The sequence below is a fragment of the Cupressus sempervirens genome, chromosome 11 (genome assembly GCF_028749045.1).
Source record: "Cupressus sempervirens isolate cs-2001-9-10 chromosome 11, ASM2874904v1, whole genome shotgun sequence".
NCBI classification, from domain to species: Eukaryota; Viridiplantae; Streptophyta; class Pinopsida; order Cupressales; family Cupressaceae; genus Cupressus; species Cupressus sempervirens.
The window spans coordinates 427,838,967-427,854,675 of record NC_143128.1 but is presented as its reverse complement, the minus strand read 5'-3'; the positions used below and the strand labels follow the sequence as shown (position 1 = coordinate 427,854,675).

Sequence of the window (15,709 nt, the reverse complement as noted above, 5' to 3'; positions counted from 1 at the left end):
CTCGGTCCCTCTATTGGAGCAGGACCTGGAGATGTAGTCCGACCCGCGGATGAACTCCGTTATCAATCATGTTTTTTCTTATGTCTCTCTACTCTCTTTCTTTCAGTCATTACTTTTTTATGCTTTGTTCATTTCAGCATTTAAGTTGTGTTAATTTGCTAATTAACGCTTTGAAATTTTACTTTATGAAATAATGTTAAGCATTCCTCTGTAATAGTCCTAGATCCTAATCAGATCATTGTTTTTCATGATTGACTATTAGGTACACAAACTTTCTAGACTATTCAATCCTTCCTTTCTGTGATTCACAATAAGGCACACAAACCTTACTAGACAAGATAATCTCTCTCTCTCTCTCTCTCTCTCTCTCTCTCTCTCTCTCTCTCTCTCTACCCTCTCTCTCTCTATGCTTTGATGAAGGAGGGATATAATCACGAGTGATGTGCTCTTTCCTTTCCTACATGATCTCTTCTGCTTTGAATAGCCTTCGAAATATGATATTAGCGAGTGAGACATTTCTTCAATTGAGGTCTCTTTCACTAGTTGATTTGAGTTTTAGTCTGTGCCTTTTGATTTTTTTTCTTTTCCTTTTTTTCTTTATTCTTTATTTTCCTGCTCTTATGCATGTGAGTGGATTTAGGATCCTAGGTTTGGGGACTTATGACTTAAGCTTAGTGATCTTCTATCTCGATGTGACATTGTATCATCTCTCTCTTCTTCCTTTATTGAGAGCATGACTTGCTTCATACTCTTGTTAAAGTGGGGGCTAAATGCACCATCTTTAAATATATGCACTTTATTTTGAGACCTTTTAGCCATCCCTATTGTCATTTTGGTCTCTCTTTTTCCTCCTCTAATCCATCTCACATTTCTAGATCATCTCTTGCCTCTTGATGTGGTCTTTTATGTGTTGCATTATCACCTTTTTGGCCATATCTTTTGGTGGGTCCAATATTTCCCAAATCTTTTTGCACCTCCTCCAAAGCCTCTAGGACCTTCCTCGAAAGAAAGTTGATCGCTTCCCCGACAATTTGGGGTCATGGGGCTCAAAGTGCTTTAGGGTTCCCATCTTATCTATTTTACTCCCTCGTCAGCCTAGCTCATTTTCCTACCAAAAAAATACTATTAGAGGAGGCTTGAGATCTTCATTTTCACATCAAGCATTCATCACACATCCAAAAGACATCAAGTAATCAAGATAAGACATTTCAACAAATAAACATTTTCAAGCATTTAAATCCAAGTATTCCCTCTTTACATCAAGCTTCTTCCTTCAAGGTGGTGGTGGAATTTCTTCTATCCTTTTTTTGGATAGGTAATGGGCTGAAGCCTAGATTAATTATTATTTGTTGAGAGTAATTATTATTATATAATAAGTTCAAGTAGAGTCAAACCTAAGACCTCTTAGATAAGAGGCTCACAAGTTAGTGTTGTGTTGTAGGCTCTTGCCTAAAGTTCTTCTATCATTCATCATGACATGTCATATACATTTCAACTTACGAGGTTTTTGACTTCTTTAATTTCCTTTTTAATTTCTTTAAGTCAAAGCTATTACATTTACATACTTGATCACATATCAAATTCAAGTGCATTGATGAAGGTAATTATATCTTCCATTTCAGGTATTCAATCCTAGTACATGTTAGCATTTCCTTTACATATATTTACATTTCAATTCAATGTTGAATCCTCAATCTAGGGCTTCACCAAGGCAAGTCCTCATCCACCCAAAAACAAAAAGTTGAATCTATTGTGTGTAGGAGCATGCTAGCAAATTTGTGATTGTAGATCTAGAAATAACTTGCCAAAAGCTTTTTGATGAATCTAGGTTGACCTAGTTACAATGCTTTGGAAAGACGGTGACTCCTTGGAAAACCTTCCAGAAGTATTTCCACCAAGTTGACCTATTCTTTGAGTCTTGATTAGAAAAAAAACAATTTCTGAGTTTTTCATTTTGTTAAGAGATCTACAATATCCATATCGACACTTTTCAATGCAAAAACACACTTTTCTCTACATATTTTTAGGTAAATCTTCTATCTCATTTCAATTCATAATTTTAAACTAATTTTGTATCTTAATTAATCTAATTATATATACTTGATATCTAAATTTATGTTATTTAATCAATTAATTCAATTTTGTATACATATTATAACACACGAGACAAATAATATTTCCTTATATTGCATTCCTTTTTACAATTGAAATTTGACACTACGTCCCTTCCTTCATTGAATCTTGCTAATCTAAATTTTATTCAAGAAAGAATCATACTTCAAGATTCTCCTTCTCCCAACAAACATATTTGAATGCATTAGTGTGGAAACTTAACATAGATATTTCATGTGCTATATATATATATATATATATTATTTGATATAATTAATAGACAATAAATATTGATTTTTATATGCAATTTTTTGTATTAACGAGTCGTCAATAAGGACAAAATCAAGATTGGAATTTGGAAACTATAATATAGTGGACAAACTATAAAATGATAAAATGATGAGGGTAAAAGTTCGGGAGCACATGGGTCCTGAGCGGGGTGAGGAAAAGGAGACAGTTGAATAGATGGTCAGCGGGTCCACCGGTCCGTTGGTTGTTGTGTTGCTTCCACACATCACGTGGGCACGTCACATGCCCGCTCTGTCTCTCTGTGGCTTCTCCACTCCACTCCACTCCACTGGCCACTCTCCACAGCAGGTACGTACCAGTGGAGTGAGGAGAGGGAGTCAAGAGCATTCTCCCTCCATCACATTCATGCCGCATTGCTATTAGGAACTTATTCGGCACCTACTCATATATAGGCACTTTCCTTCTTTTCCCTTTCCACATTCCACTCTTCACTCTCCCCACTCTGCACTTCCCTAAACCATTTCTCGAGGCGCAACAAGTCAGACGGGATTGCTTTATCGAAAATAACGGAGGTCAGTAAAATAATAGCATTTTGTCTTGGCATGCCCTGAAGCAAGGGTTGGAGGAAGTTGCGAGGGAAGGTTGCGCCTTGTATGTTATATTTCGGATTTCTCTTGTCAGATCAGGCAGGCAAAATCTTCACACGCTCTTTTCTACTTGTCCCATTTTGTTGTTTCATTTTGTACATGTTAGCGGTGACACAAGGGAAGACGGATCTTTTGAGTTCGCGCAAGGACAGTAGAGGGTTGGATGCGTGTCCCTCTGTTTTTGTTTAATGGGAGGAGAAGCAAAATATTAGTATCAGGTTTTAGAATTAGTGTCCTTTTTCCGTCAATCTGTCAGTTCATTTGTACTAGAGGTAGACGATATTTATATTATAGGGGCAGGGTTTTTGGGGAAGGGTAGTGCAGTGGCGGCCAGCGAAGTGAAGCAAGGTTAGTAAAGCAGATCCTCAAGTTTTGGGAGGGTGTAATGAGTGACTGGCGTTAGTTTTAGGAAGCGCCGCAGTCGCTTACAGATCGGCACTTGTAGTGTCTGCCTCTGTAGGTTTAGGTATTTTGTATTCTTTTTTAGGACAAGAGAGTATTTAATGTGTTCGCGTCTATGCCAAGTTAGTGATCTAATGTGATTTGGTGTAGAGAACAAATCATAATGACGGAAATGCAGAATCCACTGATAGTAGATGGAAAAAGCTGCGGCTCCCTATTGCAGGAACTGCAGGTGAGTTTTAATTTGAGTTTAAACGTTTAAAGTGTGGGAGGTGAAACCTGACGGTTGAAATATCCTGCGACAATCTACGAACTTTCCTGCTTTTCTGCAATTTCCATAACATAGACATTTTTCGTTTCTATTTATGCTGTTTAAAATTTCAGCTGTCGTCGCATCATGTGGCTCGCAGATTTGTTGTTTATACGCATATTTGTACTTTTTAATTTATTCTAAAATAGAGGTTAGGCAAACCATTTTTGGAACTGATGTTGCATGTTTGGGGAAATAGCAAATATGGGATGATGTTGGAGAAAGTGACGCAGAACGAGATATGATGTTGCTTCAGCTGGAGCAAGATTGCTTAGATGTGTACAAGCGGAAGGTGGACGAAGCAAGCCAGTCAAGAGCTCAATTGCTTCAAACCCTTGAGGATTCCAGAGCTGAACTCGCAAATCTTTTGTCTGCACTCGGAGAACACTCTTTTCCTGGCCATGTAAGTGTTATCTCCTAAAGCTACTTTTGGTAGAGTAGTTTGATTCCCAATACTTTTAGTGGGGCCTGTCGGGTTAACTGCTTTGCCAACTGAACTCGCAACGAATCCTTGGGTTTTGACCCTAACTTATAACTTAACAAGAAATATGTGTTTTCTTGTTTGATTTGCATAAAACTTCGTTATTAATTTAGGTGATTCGTCTGGCACTGTCTTTTCAGCCTGAAAAACCCACAGGGACCTTGAAGGAACAACTTTCTGCAATTACACCTGTTTTGGAAAAGCTTTGGCAGCAAAAGGAAGAGAGGATCAAACAATTTCTGCAAATTCAGGTGCAAATCCAGAGAATCTGTGGTGAAATTTCCGGAAAGTTGCAACTGAATGACCCCGCAGCAACTCCTGAAGTTGATGATCAGGACCTGTCCATGAAAAGACTTGACGATTTTCACTGTCGGTTTCAAGAGCTTCAAAAGGAAAAAGTAATCCGCTTTTCTCCGTGCATTTATTCTTAATGTAACAAATATCTAATTTGGAATTAATGGTCTTTGCTTGTCTTAAGCCACCTCTGAAGTCGGATGAGTTTAGAGCAGCTTTCACATTCTGGGGATTGTTCTTGGCCAATGGAAATTAAGCTGCCATTGGCCATTTGAATTGCGAATGACATGAGTTGAATGGTTTATGTGTTTCATTAGATGTTTCTTAATAAGACCTGTCTATATTAGATTAACTGTGCTACTGTATCATCTAACATTTAAATTGGAAATATTGATTCTTGTCAGAATGATCGACTCCACAAAGTTCTCAACTATGTGAGCACTGTACACGATCTTTGTGCTGTCCTGGGGATAGATTTCTTTAGCATTGTTATGGAAGTTCATCCTACCTTAAGTGATTCAGTGAGTATTCAATCAAAAAGTATCAGCAACGACACTCTGGCCAAGATAGCCAATACGGTGCAGTCTTTAAAAGAGGAAAAGTTACAGAGGCTGCGAAAGGTAATAAAGTTAACATCTAGATAGATTTTTATCCTTTGATTTCTTTTTTTAAATAGATCACTCTGAATCTATATTAGATATGAAATTTGAATGGAAAAACATGATAATTTGGTCTGCTTCAAGGTTTCGTTGCAGAATTTGACCATGCAAATATTATCTTCGCTTATATCCTTTATGTTTGCAAACAATTCAATAAAATTCTTAACAAATACCTCAAGACCAGATGCTAGTTTTTGATGATGATTTGGTCATTTGAACAAACAGTGACAAAAAGATATGCTTATGAAGTGTGGAATATGATTCATTAGGTGGTAAATGATTTTCGTTGTGTGAGCTTTTGGCATTACATTTTGCTGAAGTCCTGAACAAGGTTCTGTGCTGATTATAGCTGAGCTGATTATAAGAGAATGAAAATTATGGCTGCAACATGCATGTGTCTAATGTCCAAATTCTCAAAAATAGTATTTTATTTGTTATGATGAGTTTGATTGTACAAAAGGTAAGACATCTTTGAAAGGACAGTGTGTGTTGCAGGGTAAACTGTTTGGAATGCATTTGAAGTTTAAATTCACCATGTTTCTTATCTAGAATTGGATAAAAGTAAAGTTTTGTTTTAGTATTTAACTTCATTTAGAAGTATTGCTTACCTAGACATTTTTTTCAACCCAATGGGATGTACATAAGCTTGCAAATATAAAAGTCAACAGGATTTCTATAAGCACAGTTATCTCTAACAAACTTTGGTCATATTTTAAATTACACTCTAAAATAAGTCTTATGATTGTAATTTTCTCTTGGACAAGATTGAAATGGGACTGAATTATTGGCAAATGTAATTGAATGTCCTACAGTTGAAACACAGTGACCTCTCACAGAAAATAGAAGAACCTTTAGACCCGTAAAAATATGAATAATGCAGTCGTAATGGTCCCAGGGGGTTGTAATACCTTTTGTGTGCACACAAGCATTTCATTAAATAATTATTCAAATTACTCTTTGTATGAGGAAAGTCATTTCTCAGTCAATCTGGAAAGGCCAAACGAGTCATCATTTCCCTTTTCTTTGGGGGCTTGGGATTTATTTTGTTCAGCTATAATCCCTCCGGGAGAAGTCTTCCACAAGATAATTTTAGTATATACTGACAGACGCAGACAAAAACATGGAATTTTCCTTGATTTAGCTTTAGGAAAATTGTAATTTGGGGATTATTTAAATGTGACGAGCCTGAGTGGTTAGTTGTCAGGGCTTTCATTATAGACAATAGAGACAACCTTTTTGAAATCTGCCAGTTGAATTTGACAGAAGACATAATGCCCCCTTGGTTGTGGCATCAAAGCCGAAGGTCATTTTTACAAGGTTGAGTTTACAAATTGAAATAACATCCCATTTAGATAAGATTACTTTTCAAAATCTGCAATTATTTCAAGTGAAAATGTATGCAATCTCAAAAGTTAACCGTATTTTTTTAATCACCTAATCCTTCCAAAATCTGCAGTCAAATGTCATCCTTTCTAGTGGAAAAGATTATAGATACTTTTAGATTTCTATTAAGTCAACCGTGTAGAAGATTATTTATATTGGATATTCATATTATAAAGAATCTGAGAATATATATTAAGAAACAAATATGGTCTTTATAGGAACATCATTGAGCTGAGACAGGTTCTAAGAATGAACAGGTCCTAGTCCTGAATGTGTCATTGTGTATGCATTTCTGTTGAGCTGTTTGTTGTCATATTGCCCACCTTTACAAATTGGCCTTTTTATTATTATTACACTATAACCATTTAGATAAGCAAATTTAGTGCATGCTAAATGTACTTCGCCAATAGGATACGATAAGATCTTAATGTGCATTATTCTTCAGATAGATATATACTGTGCCTTATAAATGCTTGCTACGAGAACATCTTTATAAATTTTGAACTGTTAACTGGTTTATAATTTTGAGATGGTCATGTTAATGCTGTTTGAGGCTTTGTTCAATAATTTCAGTTTTCAATTTCTTCATTGTTCTCAAGCTTCTGTCTTAAGAGATAATTTGTATCTGAATAAGCTCTGCAAAATCTGTTTCTCCTCCTAGAGTGTGATATAGATATGTGCCAACAACATTTAATGCCTTAAATGTGGCTTTCACATGTTGCTTCATTTCTGTTTTCATTTCTGTTGATATATAATAGCTTCAGTCAGATACAAGGATAACTGATTATGGTGACTGTATACATATGTGCATGTATGTATGTATAGCAGTTCACTATGTGAACTGATATACATGCATACATACACACTTGCATAGTCCTTGTGCTAAATTAGAACTATCATTCCTTGAATTCACACAAGCAATTATTCTTGCATTCAATTGAAAAAATTCATACCAAACTAAGTATGCAGAAATCTGTACTTCCAAATTACATTATCTCTTGGTGATCAAATAATGATCTCTTGCATAATATCGATCAGACAATAATCGGATGCATTCATATTAAGACATAATAGGAGCAGATGATCTGTTTATGTTTATGAAGATCAGCGACTTGATATAAATCATGTTTTGTTTTAAACATTAACTGAACTGATTAGTTAATAGTTGTTCATACCAACAGTCTTTTGTTAGACATGTCCTCTCATGACATGCCTATTGGCTTTGTGTCTTTTGGAACAATTCTTATGCCCAGCCAAACATCGAAGAGTGACATTGAAATCAATTAATGCTCTGCCCTTTGGAGTTCGGTGACTGCAAACATGAGATTCATAATTACATATTAATATTCAATATTCATCAATATTAAGTTGCCAGCTGCATTTCAATATGGTATCAGAGCAAAATCATGGGAGGAAGATCAAAGATCTCAACAAGGAAATTTGATATCAGAGAAAATGTATGCATTTAATAATATCGAGGGCACGATCAAGGCATGAAAGGAGATGAGTCAAAGCAGTTGTGAATGGCGTGTTGGATATTTTCACCAAGAGGGATCTGGTAGATGTTCCTGTGCACTTTGTTGGGTTTTTGACAAGAGTAGGCATGATGGCGTGAGCATGAGCAGGTGCAGGTGCAGGTGCGAAGCCAGGATCAGACTAAATTGAAAAACCTTGCATTCATATGCAAATTCATGGTAAATAGACTTAGCAGGAAAGCGGACAAAGATTGGATTGCCAAAATACGAGAAACAGAAGTCAAATTCATGTCCAAATAAAATTTTGCCCCTCTTCTTCGCTAACAATTTTGGTCTGACGGACTATCAACCTTATGACTACCCACTATGGATCAGCCTTTACAATTTACCTCTGATAAATTGGGTAGAACATTACACACTTGTCTATTTGGATATATGAAATTTAGAAAATGACATGGGAAAATATGTTATTCTTCTCATGATCAATTGGGATAATTGTCAAAGTTGACAAATGACACCAGCAGGTTCAAACTTGAGAAGAATAACATCTCTGCACCTGATCTGAACATATTTTTGAAGATTCATGTAAGATAAAGATCAGAACAAAATTGCTTTGGAAACAAAACAGAAAAAGAGGAAGGAATTGGGAACCCTAACATTCCGATCACGGAGGTTGTGAAGGGCATCGAGTAAGATACAACACCGACAAAGCCAAATTGCTATTCGGAAGTGGTGACTTCTTTTTGGGGGTATGAAGCCCAACGTTAGCGAGTTTCACAATATCAATCCCATAAGTTGAGCCACATCCGACATCATTAAAAGAGAATTCAAATGACGACATAATGAATTACGGGAGTCTGTATTTAGAAGATTATTACAGTCGCCAGCATTGTCCAAAACTACCCAGAGATAAATTTCTGATCCAATTCCGCATTGACAAATATATAGATGTGATAAGAGGGAAATTACATATATGCATACAAAGGAGGACTCCTCAATACCATCTCATTGATCATTGTAACATATAGCTAGTGCACTATCAATTAGATGAAGGTGGATATGAAAAGTATACAAGCGTTTAACAATGGATGACGGTGGATATGAAAAGTATACAAGCGTTTAACAATGGATGAAGGTGGATATGAAAAGTATAATATACATTATGAGCAAATTTTTCAATATCCGTCATATTTTCAAGCAACGATTATATCATCACACTATAACAGAATTTTTAACGGGAAGTTAGTGATGTTTATACGACCCTGTGGAAATATTAGTGGATGGTAGATGAGTGACAAAGATCTTCATGTAAAGTACTTGGAAACATCAACAGCAGAAAATATTGAAGTTGTATGAACTATATTAATTAGGTAAGGTTACATTTGATTTGTATAATCTGAAAGAATAAAGGAACTTAAAGCATAAAATTAAGTGATGCTACTTTGAGTAGTAATTAATAAAAGGGTGCAACTAAGTATATGAACTATATATAAGTTAAGAGACTTGTCGTTTCAATGTTTGAGAACCTAAGTTAAGAGACTTGTCATTAAGAGATTGGCCACTGCATGATGAAAATGACTTTCACTCTTAAAGAGGGAGAAAATGATAAGATTTTTTTTGCAAAGGTTAAACAACAATTATTGGTTGGCTAATTCGTCACATTTGAGATTAGGTCTTGACACATTCATTTATTTCTCTGCAAATAAGATCAGTAATTGTTGACAACATGGTAGTATGTGAAGTATGCGAGCAGGACATATTCTTGCCAATAGTAAATTTTGGGAAAATAACGAAGCATGCTTGGCCGGCCAACACAAAGATCTTGAAGGAACTCAAGGAGACTATGCAGGAATGCATTTATGAGTTAATTAGCTGCAACACAAGTGAGGCCTCTAAGAAGTGCCATCATGAGAAGAACACAAATTGGATTCTTGGAATGCCATGATAACAAAATATACTCAGAACAGTCATGGAGAAGCATCTTTCCCTGACAAATTAAAAATAGAAAGAAGTTTACCATACTTGATGTGATGCATAATTCTTCAATGATATAAGAGTGGGAATTTTACATTGTGGGAGGGGAATAATAACCAATGTTCCATTCCCATTGTTTGACAAATGCTTATATGGAGGCACTTTATGATTTGATGCATATGAACCTTCATTGAAACAACTTGTATCAAGGATGTACAAATAAGTATTCAAGAGTCAGATCTTGAGTTGTTAGAAAAGAAAATGACATCAAGGGCAACACTTGGCTGCTTGCATTGGGCCTTGGCAAGATGGGGAAACAAGACAAGTTCACTTGGAACAAACTCATCTTAGAAAACAAAGAAGCTATGAAGCTCTTCTTAAACATCTTGATGTTAGAAGTCATATATTAACCGATTGGAATCAAATAATGTTTCTGAAAATTCCTTGGTAGACATCTATGAGGTATTTTCACTACAAGGAAATCATAAAGAAGATAGAATGGTTACCATCAAATGCAATTTGAAGGAAGCCTTCATCATACTATATTAAAAGGAGCATTTTGAGAAAATTGGCCTCAACTCCTTATTTGGAAGAAAGAAGTCAATTACATCTGGAAGGATGTTGATGAGCATTTGCTCTTGAATAAAGAGATAAGTATTTTCTAATTATTATATCTTGAGTATTTCTTTTATTTGCATGTTGTAGGCAGTCTCTTATTTGTATTCATATATGTACTATACAAGCAATTTGCCTTGTTTCTTCTTTTTGTTCCTTGAGGATGTTATTGTAGGAAGAGAAGATTAGTGCATTAGGAATGTTGTTGAAACATTTCTGCCGGGGATAACATCCGAGATTATGAAACCTAACTAAAGACAAGGGGCTCTTCCAATGAGAGGGAGTAGAATGTGATGGGATTTTGTTCAAATATCGAAATAGTCATATAACTATATGGTCTAGGACTCGATAGTAGCTCCCAAGTGGTCTTGGAGCTAGCACTTTCAGCCACATATGAATCATGCCAGATACTAAGAGACTCTTGATGCAAGATTTCTCAGATAATTGCAATTATGAGTATCCTTCTATAACCAGAGGGAGTTTGGCATTTCATCAAAGGCAACCTTGGACAAAGAGGTTAGGAGGTTGATGCTTGTAATTGGATCTTCAGGTAGAAGCCACAGTATTATGATTTTTGGTGTTGCCAGACCCGGGGGTAAATCCGTATTTTTTACATTCACTCTGTAAGGAAACTTGCAACAAAGAATATAACTGTTTCCACATAATCTATAATAGATCTGAAATAAACATGCAATTGATATCCATATGCAAGAGAATATACAACATACCCACAAAAATGTGACACAAGATATACCCTGGGAAGCCCTCATCAAGGGGAAAACATAGCCTCCAAAAGCATCCATCACTATGTATTATTCAGCAAAAACACCATTACAATACAACCACGGAAGTCTTCAAAGCCATAGCCAAAACCAAGCAATCCATGTGAACAAGCATGAATCCACACATCCTATGCCATGCTTCCAACCTTCACGTTGGCTAACCTATCAAGCCTTCTCCGGCTCGACTCTTTCCCTTTTTGCCTTCTGTCTTGTCTAGACAACTACCCTTGTGACTACTTGTATAGTAGCAAGTCCCACAAAACCACCTATTGGTATCACATAAACCACGTGCGAAAACCATGTGCTAGCTAATCCATTGACTCCACATTTAATATTGGAAACTAAATTCTTTTTCTCAATATTAAATAATTACATGACATGTTATCACAATGTTACAATACAACTCATCAAGTATATCTCATGGGAATTTTTACATGTTGCACACCCATCTAGGTGCAACATTACATAATAAAATAAAATAATACAATATAACAATACTATGCAATGTGTGCAACACCTATTATCTCAACAATCTCCCACTTCTTGTATACATTGCATAGGGTCACTCTGTAGCCACATAAATGAACAAGGGAACAATCTCTCCTAGCACATCCACCATCATGGATCAAAGTACACGAAGTGCTCCATCTTGGTATCCACAACAAAATCAAAGTATCCATCTTCTCAGACATGAATGATCTCACCTCCTATTATGCCACTGCCACCGAACACATAGAAACCATCCAAAGAGAAAGCCACCCAACTTGTCGCATTATAAGATCATAAAATCTTGTACCAACTAAAATGCCAAGCACAAAAACCTGATCTAAAGGTAAATCACATGTATCTGTAGTTGTCAAAATATCCATAGCTGAAATAAAACCCACAACAAGTGCCAAACCCATCCAACTATTCATACCTCCAAAGGTATACCAAGTGAATCTCACATCATCAACATATCCAATTTGTAACTTGTAATCACAAGCCTCACGGGCAATACCTGCCACATATATACCAAGAAGCTCCCACTGCAAAAGATAATGTCAAATCTATAACCAATCCACTCACAATATCTCAAAGAAGTGAACACATAAACGAATAACCTACAAGAACAACTTTCATAAAAAAATCTCCAATAGTCTCCCAAGCTCTCCACAACCAATAGAGGAAAGAGATAAGAGGAATAACCATGTCATCTCTCACATAACATACATGAGCACAAACCAGTGATCACAATCTCTAACCAATTTCAAATCCAATGTAAGCAAAACTAAACATGTAGGAAGATAACCAAGACCAAAGAGAGACCATGCAAATACACACCTCTAGATGCAAACTGTGCAAGTATGATCTTCTCCATAAAACCCCAACTAAGAAGCCTCAACAACACCCAAACCATACCATATAACTAATCATGGATGTAACCCTCTCACAAGAAGATCAAACTCATAAACCATTCCTAATCCAAGGAATATGTCCAATATAATACTATTTTCCAAACTTAACTAGCATAACAACATATATGCAAATGGAGATGACCAATGCTAAACCATCTCTTAAATGAACCCTCCATAACTAACTCATGTACCATAGCTCAAGATCCATATCCATGAAAGACAAGCGTAAACATAATGCACCTAAGAGAAACAATGGGCTATATCTCTGAAGTAGCAAACCGCCAAGTAGACCAAGAGTGGAGAATGAGAATGGTCATCAAGATATCCAAGTCTCCAACCAAGACTCATCTAAGAACAATCTCCTCTCAAGTCCATATCAGGTGAATGCCCCTCAGACTCTCCTGCTGAAACCATCAACTGTCCCAACAAATACTTCTTTAATCCAAGAGAAATCAGCATCACCACCGTCTGTAAGTATCCACGAGCACCTGTAACCAATCAATCCATGCCAACTCCAAATGCAACATAGCAATATCATGAGTATCCAGCTTATGATCAATGCACTCAATACCAAGAAACTAAACCAAGATCATTGTCAAAGTCTCAACCATGACCTCATGAACATAAACATGACAACATGATCTAACCATCTCAACCAAAGAGATAACATGCTCCATATGAACATACTATAATATGTCAAAACTCTAAAGGCGTATCAAGAGTATACCATGGCATAAAAATGAAACCATCTTAACACCAAGGATAACATGTAAAATGAAAGCATAAATCACATCTTTACTAAGAACCCCATTAGTCTTTCAGATGCAACCATCTCCACACACCATGAAGAAAACCATCTCCACATATCATGAAAATCCATCTCCACACACCACGAAGATAACCAAGAACCCCATGAGTCCTTGAGATCCAACCATCTCCACACACCATGAAGATAAACAAGTGCACCATGCAAATGTTAAAGATGCTTCTGCAACAATAGGATCTAAGACAAATCTTCAACATTTGCAAACACTCAATAAATTTATCAATGCCAAAAAACTCCCACCCGACCATGGTACCAAGGCATCATAAAACCCATCTCTTACATGAAGATCCCACAAGTCTACACTAACACAACCAAAGTGTCAGTACCAAGTGAAACCAAGATCTCCAGACCGAGAAGATACAAACCAAACCAGGAACTAATCATGCACTACCACCTCATTACTGTCACAAGTGCCTACTAAACCGTACATCCAAGCTATTTATGACATCATGATGAAAAAACCTTCTTCTAACCATGAGAACCAACAAATTCATCAAACCATCAAAGAACTCAAAGTGCACATCATGAGCTCCTCAAAAGAAACCACATAACCATGATCGTCAACCAAGAAGATACACAACCATAACCAAATTAGAAATCCAAACCAATGAACATCAAGGATGTACTTGCATATCCAATTATGTCATGTCAAAATCCATGGCACCATGATCACATCCATGAACCGAGCAACTAACTCTCAAAGTGTCCAACCTGTTAGCATAAAATAATCAACCCCAATCCTCCACCATGATTGTATCTGGTAACATCTCATCCCTTCTACATAAAGAAAATTCAGCAAATCATGTGACTTAGGGCATAGACAACCCAAATCCAAGCCACCAATTTGAATATGCATCAATAATGAAAGATCAATGGGCAAAAACAACCCATATCCAAGCTATAAGTGCAACTTGTAAGTATAGATCGCTTACAACACTGCACAACTTTTAGACCTAAGAAGTTATCATACATGTCCAAACCAAATGCTGATAACCATATCATCATGAGACCAATCTAAAATATGAATTGAGTATACAATGTCATAAACTCACAATGTTACCATAGTCATTATATATCGCACATTATTCAGATCAATATATTAGCAAATAAACCATGTCAAACCTGCATCAAATCTGAACCAATGTGTAGAGTTCTCTAAGAGCTTTTCGTTGACTACTCGAAGTCCAAAATCCGACTCCATATGCCCAAGTTATGCCCTAATTTGTACTCAAAATAAACAACATCTAACCTTTGGGCTCTTAGAACCTAACAAAATGTCAAAATCACAGAACCAAACCTACACCAAGTTGTAGTGTTTTGAATTAACTTTCCAACGCCTGTAAGAATTCTAAAATCTGATATTTTGAGAGAAACTTATGGTCATTTTACTAAGGTAGTTTTTTTTATCATTTTCACTGCGATTTTTTTTTTGTGAAAAAAATTTTGACAGGATTAAATTTGACGGCTATTACAGGCTGAAACTAAAAAGTTCTTGCATTTCTTCTGAACATGGCCAAACTAGGGCATAATATATATCAAAATTTATGGAAACGTTGACCTAGATCCAATGGTGAGGTTTGTTTTTACCCAAGAGGTAATTTCTGCAAGCTACCCCTGAAACCCCTCATTTAAATGAAACATCCAAAAATCCATTTGTCCAACAATTTCACATTTTCAAAATCTACCAATATCCCATCATAACAACAAACCCAAAACCTTTAGATCTGCAGCAAACAACTCATATATCTTGCTCTTTCTTTTATCTTCTCATGTATTCCCATGTATTCAATCTAGGGTTACAACAACAGAACTAGGCTCTGATACCATTTGTAAAGAAACTTGCAACAAAGAATATAACCGTTTCCACATAATCTATAATAGATTTGAAATAAATATGCAATTGGAATTCATATGTAAGAGAATAGACAACATACCCATAGTAATGTGACACAAGATATACCCTGAAAAACCCTCATTGAGGGAAAAACCCAGCCTCCAAAAGCATCCATCACCATGTATTATTCAACAAAAGCACCATTGCAATACAACCATGGAAGCCTTCAAAGCTATAGCCACAACCAAACAATCTATGTGAACAAGCAT

General features: G+C 36.2%; 1 protein-coding gene across 2 annotated transcripts in view; it reads left to right on the top strand.

Moving 5' to 3' along the window:
• The first annotated feature begins 3,017 nt into the window (after positions 1–3,017).
• Positions 3,018–15,709, top strand: part of LOC149530255 (65-kDa microtubule-associated protein 1-like) — a 29,545-nt gene continuing 16,853 nt past the window's right edge. Inside the window, exons 1-5 of one of the 2 annotated variants that reach the window (XM_089811288.1) lie at positions 3,018–3,047; positions 3,561–3,642; positions 3,920–4,123; positions 4,342–4,599; positions 4,900–5,115. In XM_089811288.1, the coding sequence (XP_089667414.1) occupies positions 3,574–3,642; positions 3,920–4,123; positions 4,342–4,599; positions 4,900–5,115 (747 nt within the window). In that variant the 5' untranslated portion in view covers positions 3,018–3,047; positions 3,561–3,573. Of the gene's footprint in view, positions 3,048–3,081; positions 3,643–3,919; positions 4,124–4,341; positions 4,600–4,899; positions 5,116–15,709 lie in introns of those variants that run through there. The other variant, XM_089811287.1, reaches the window with a different exon arrangement.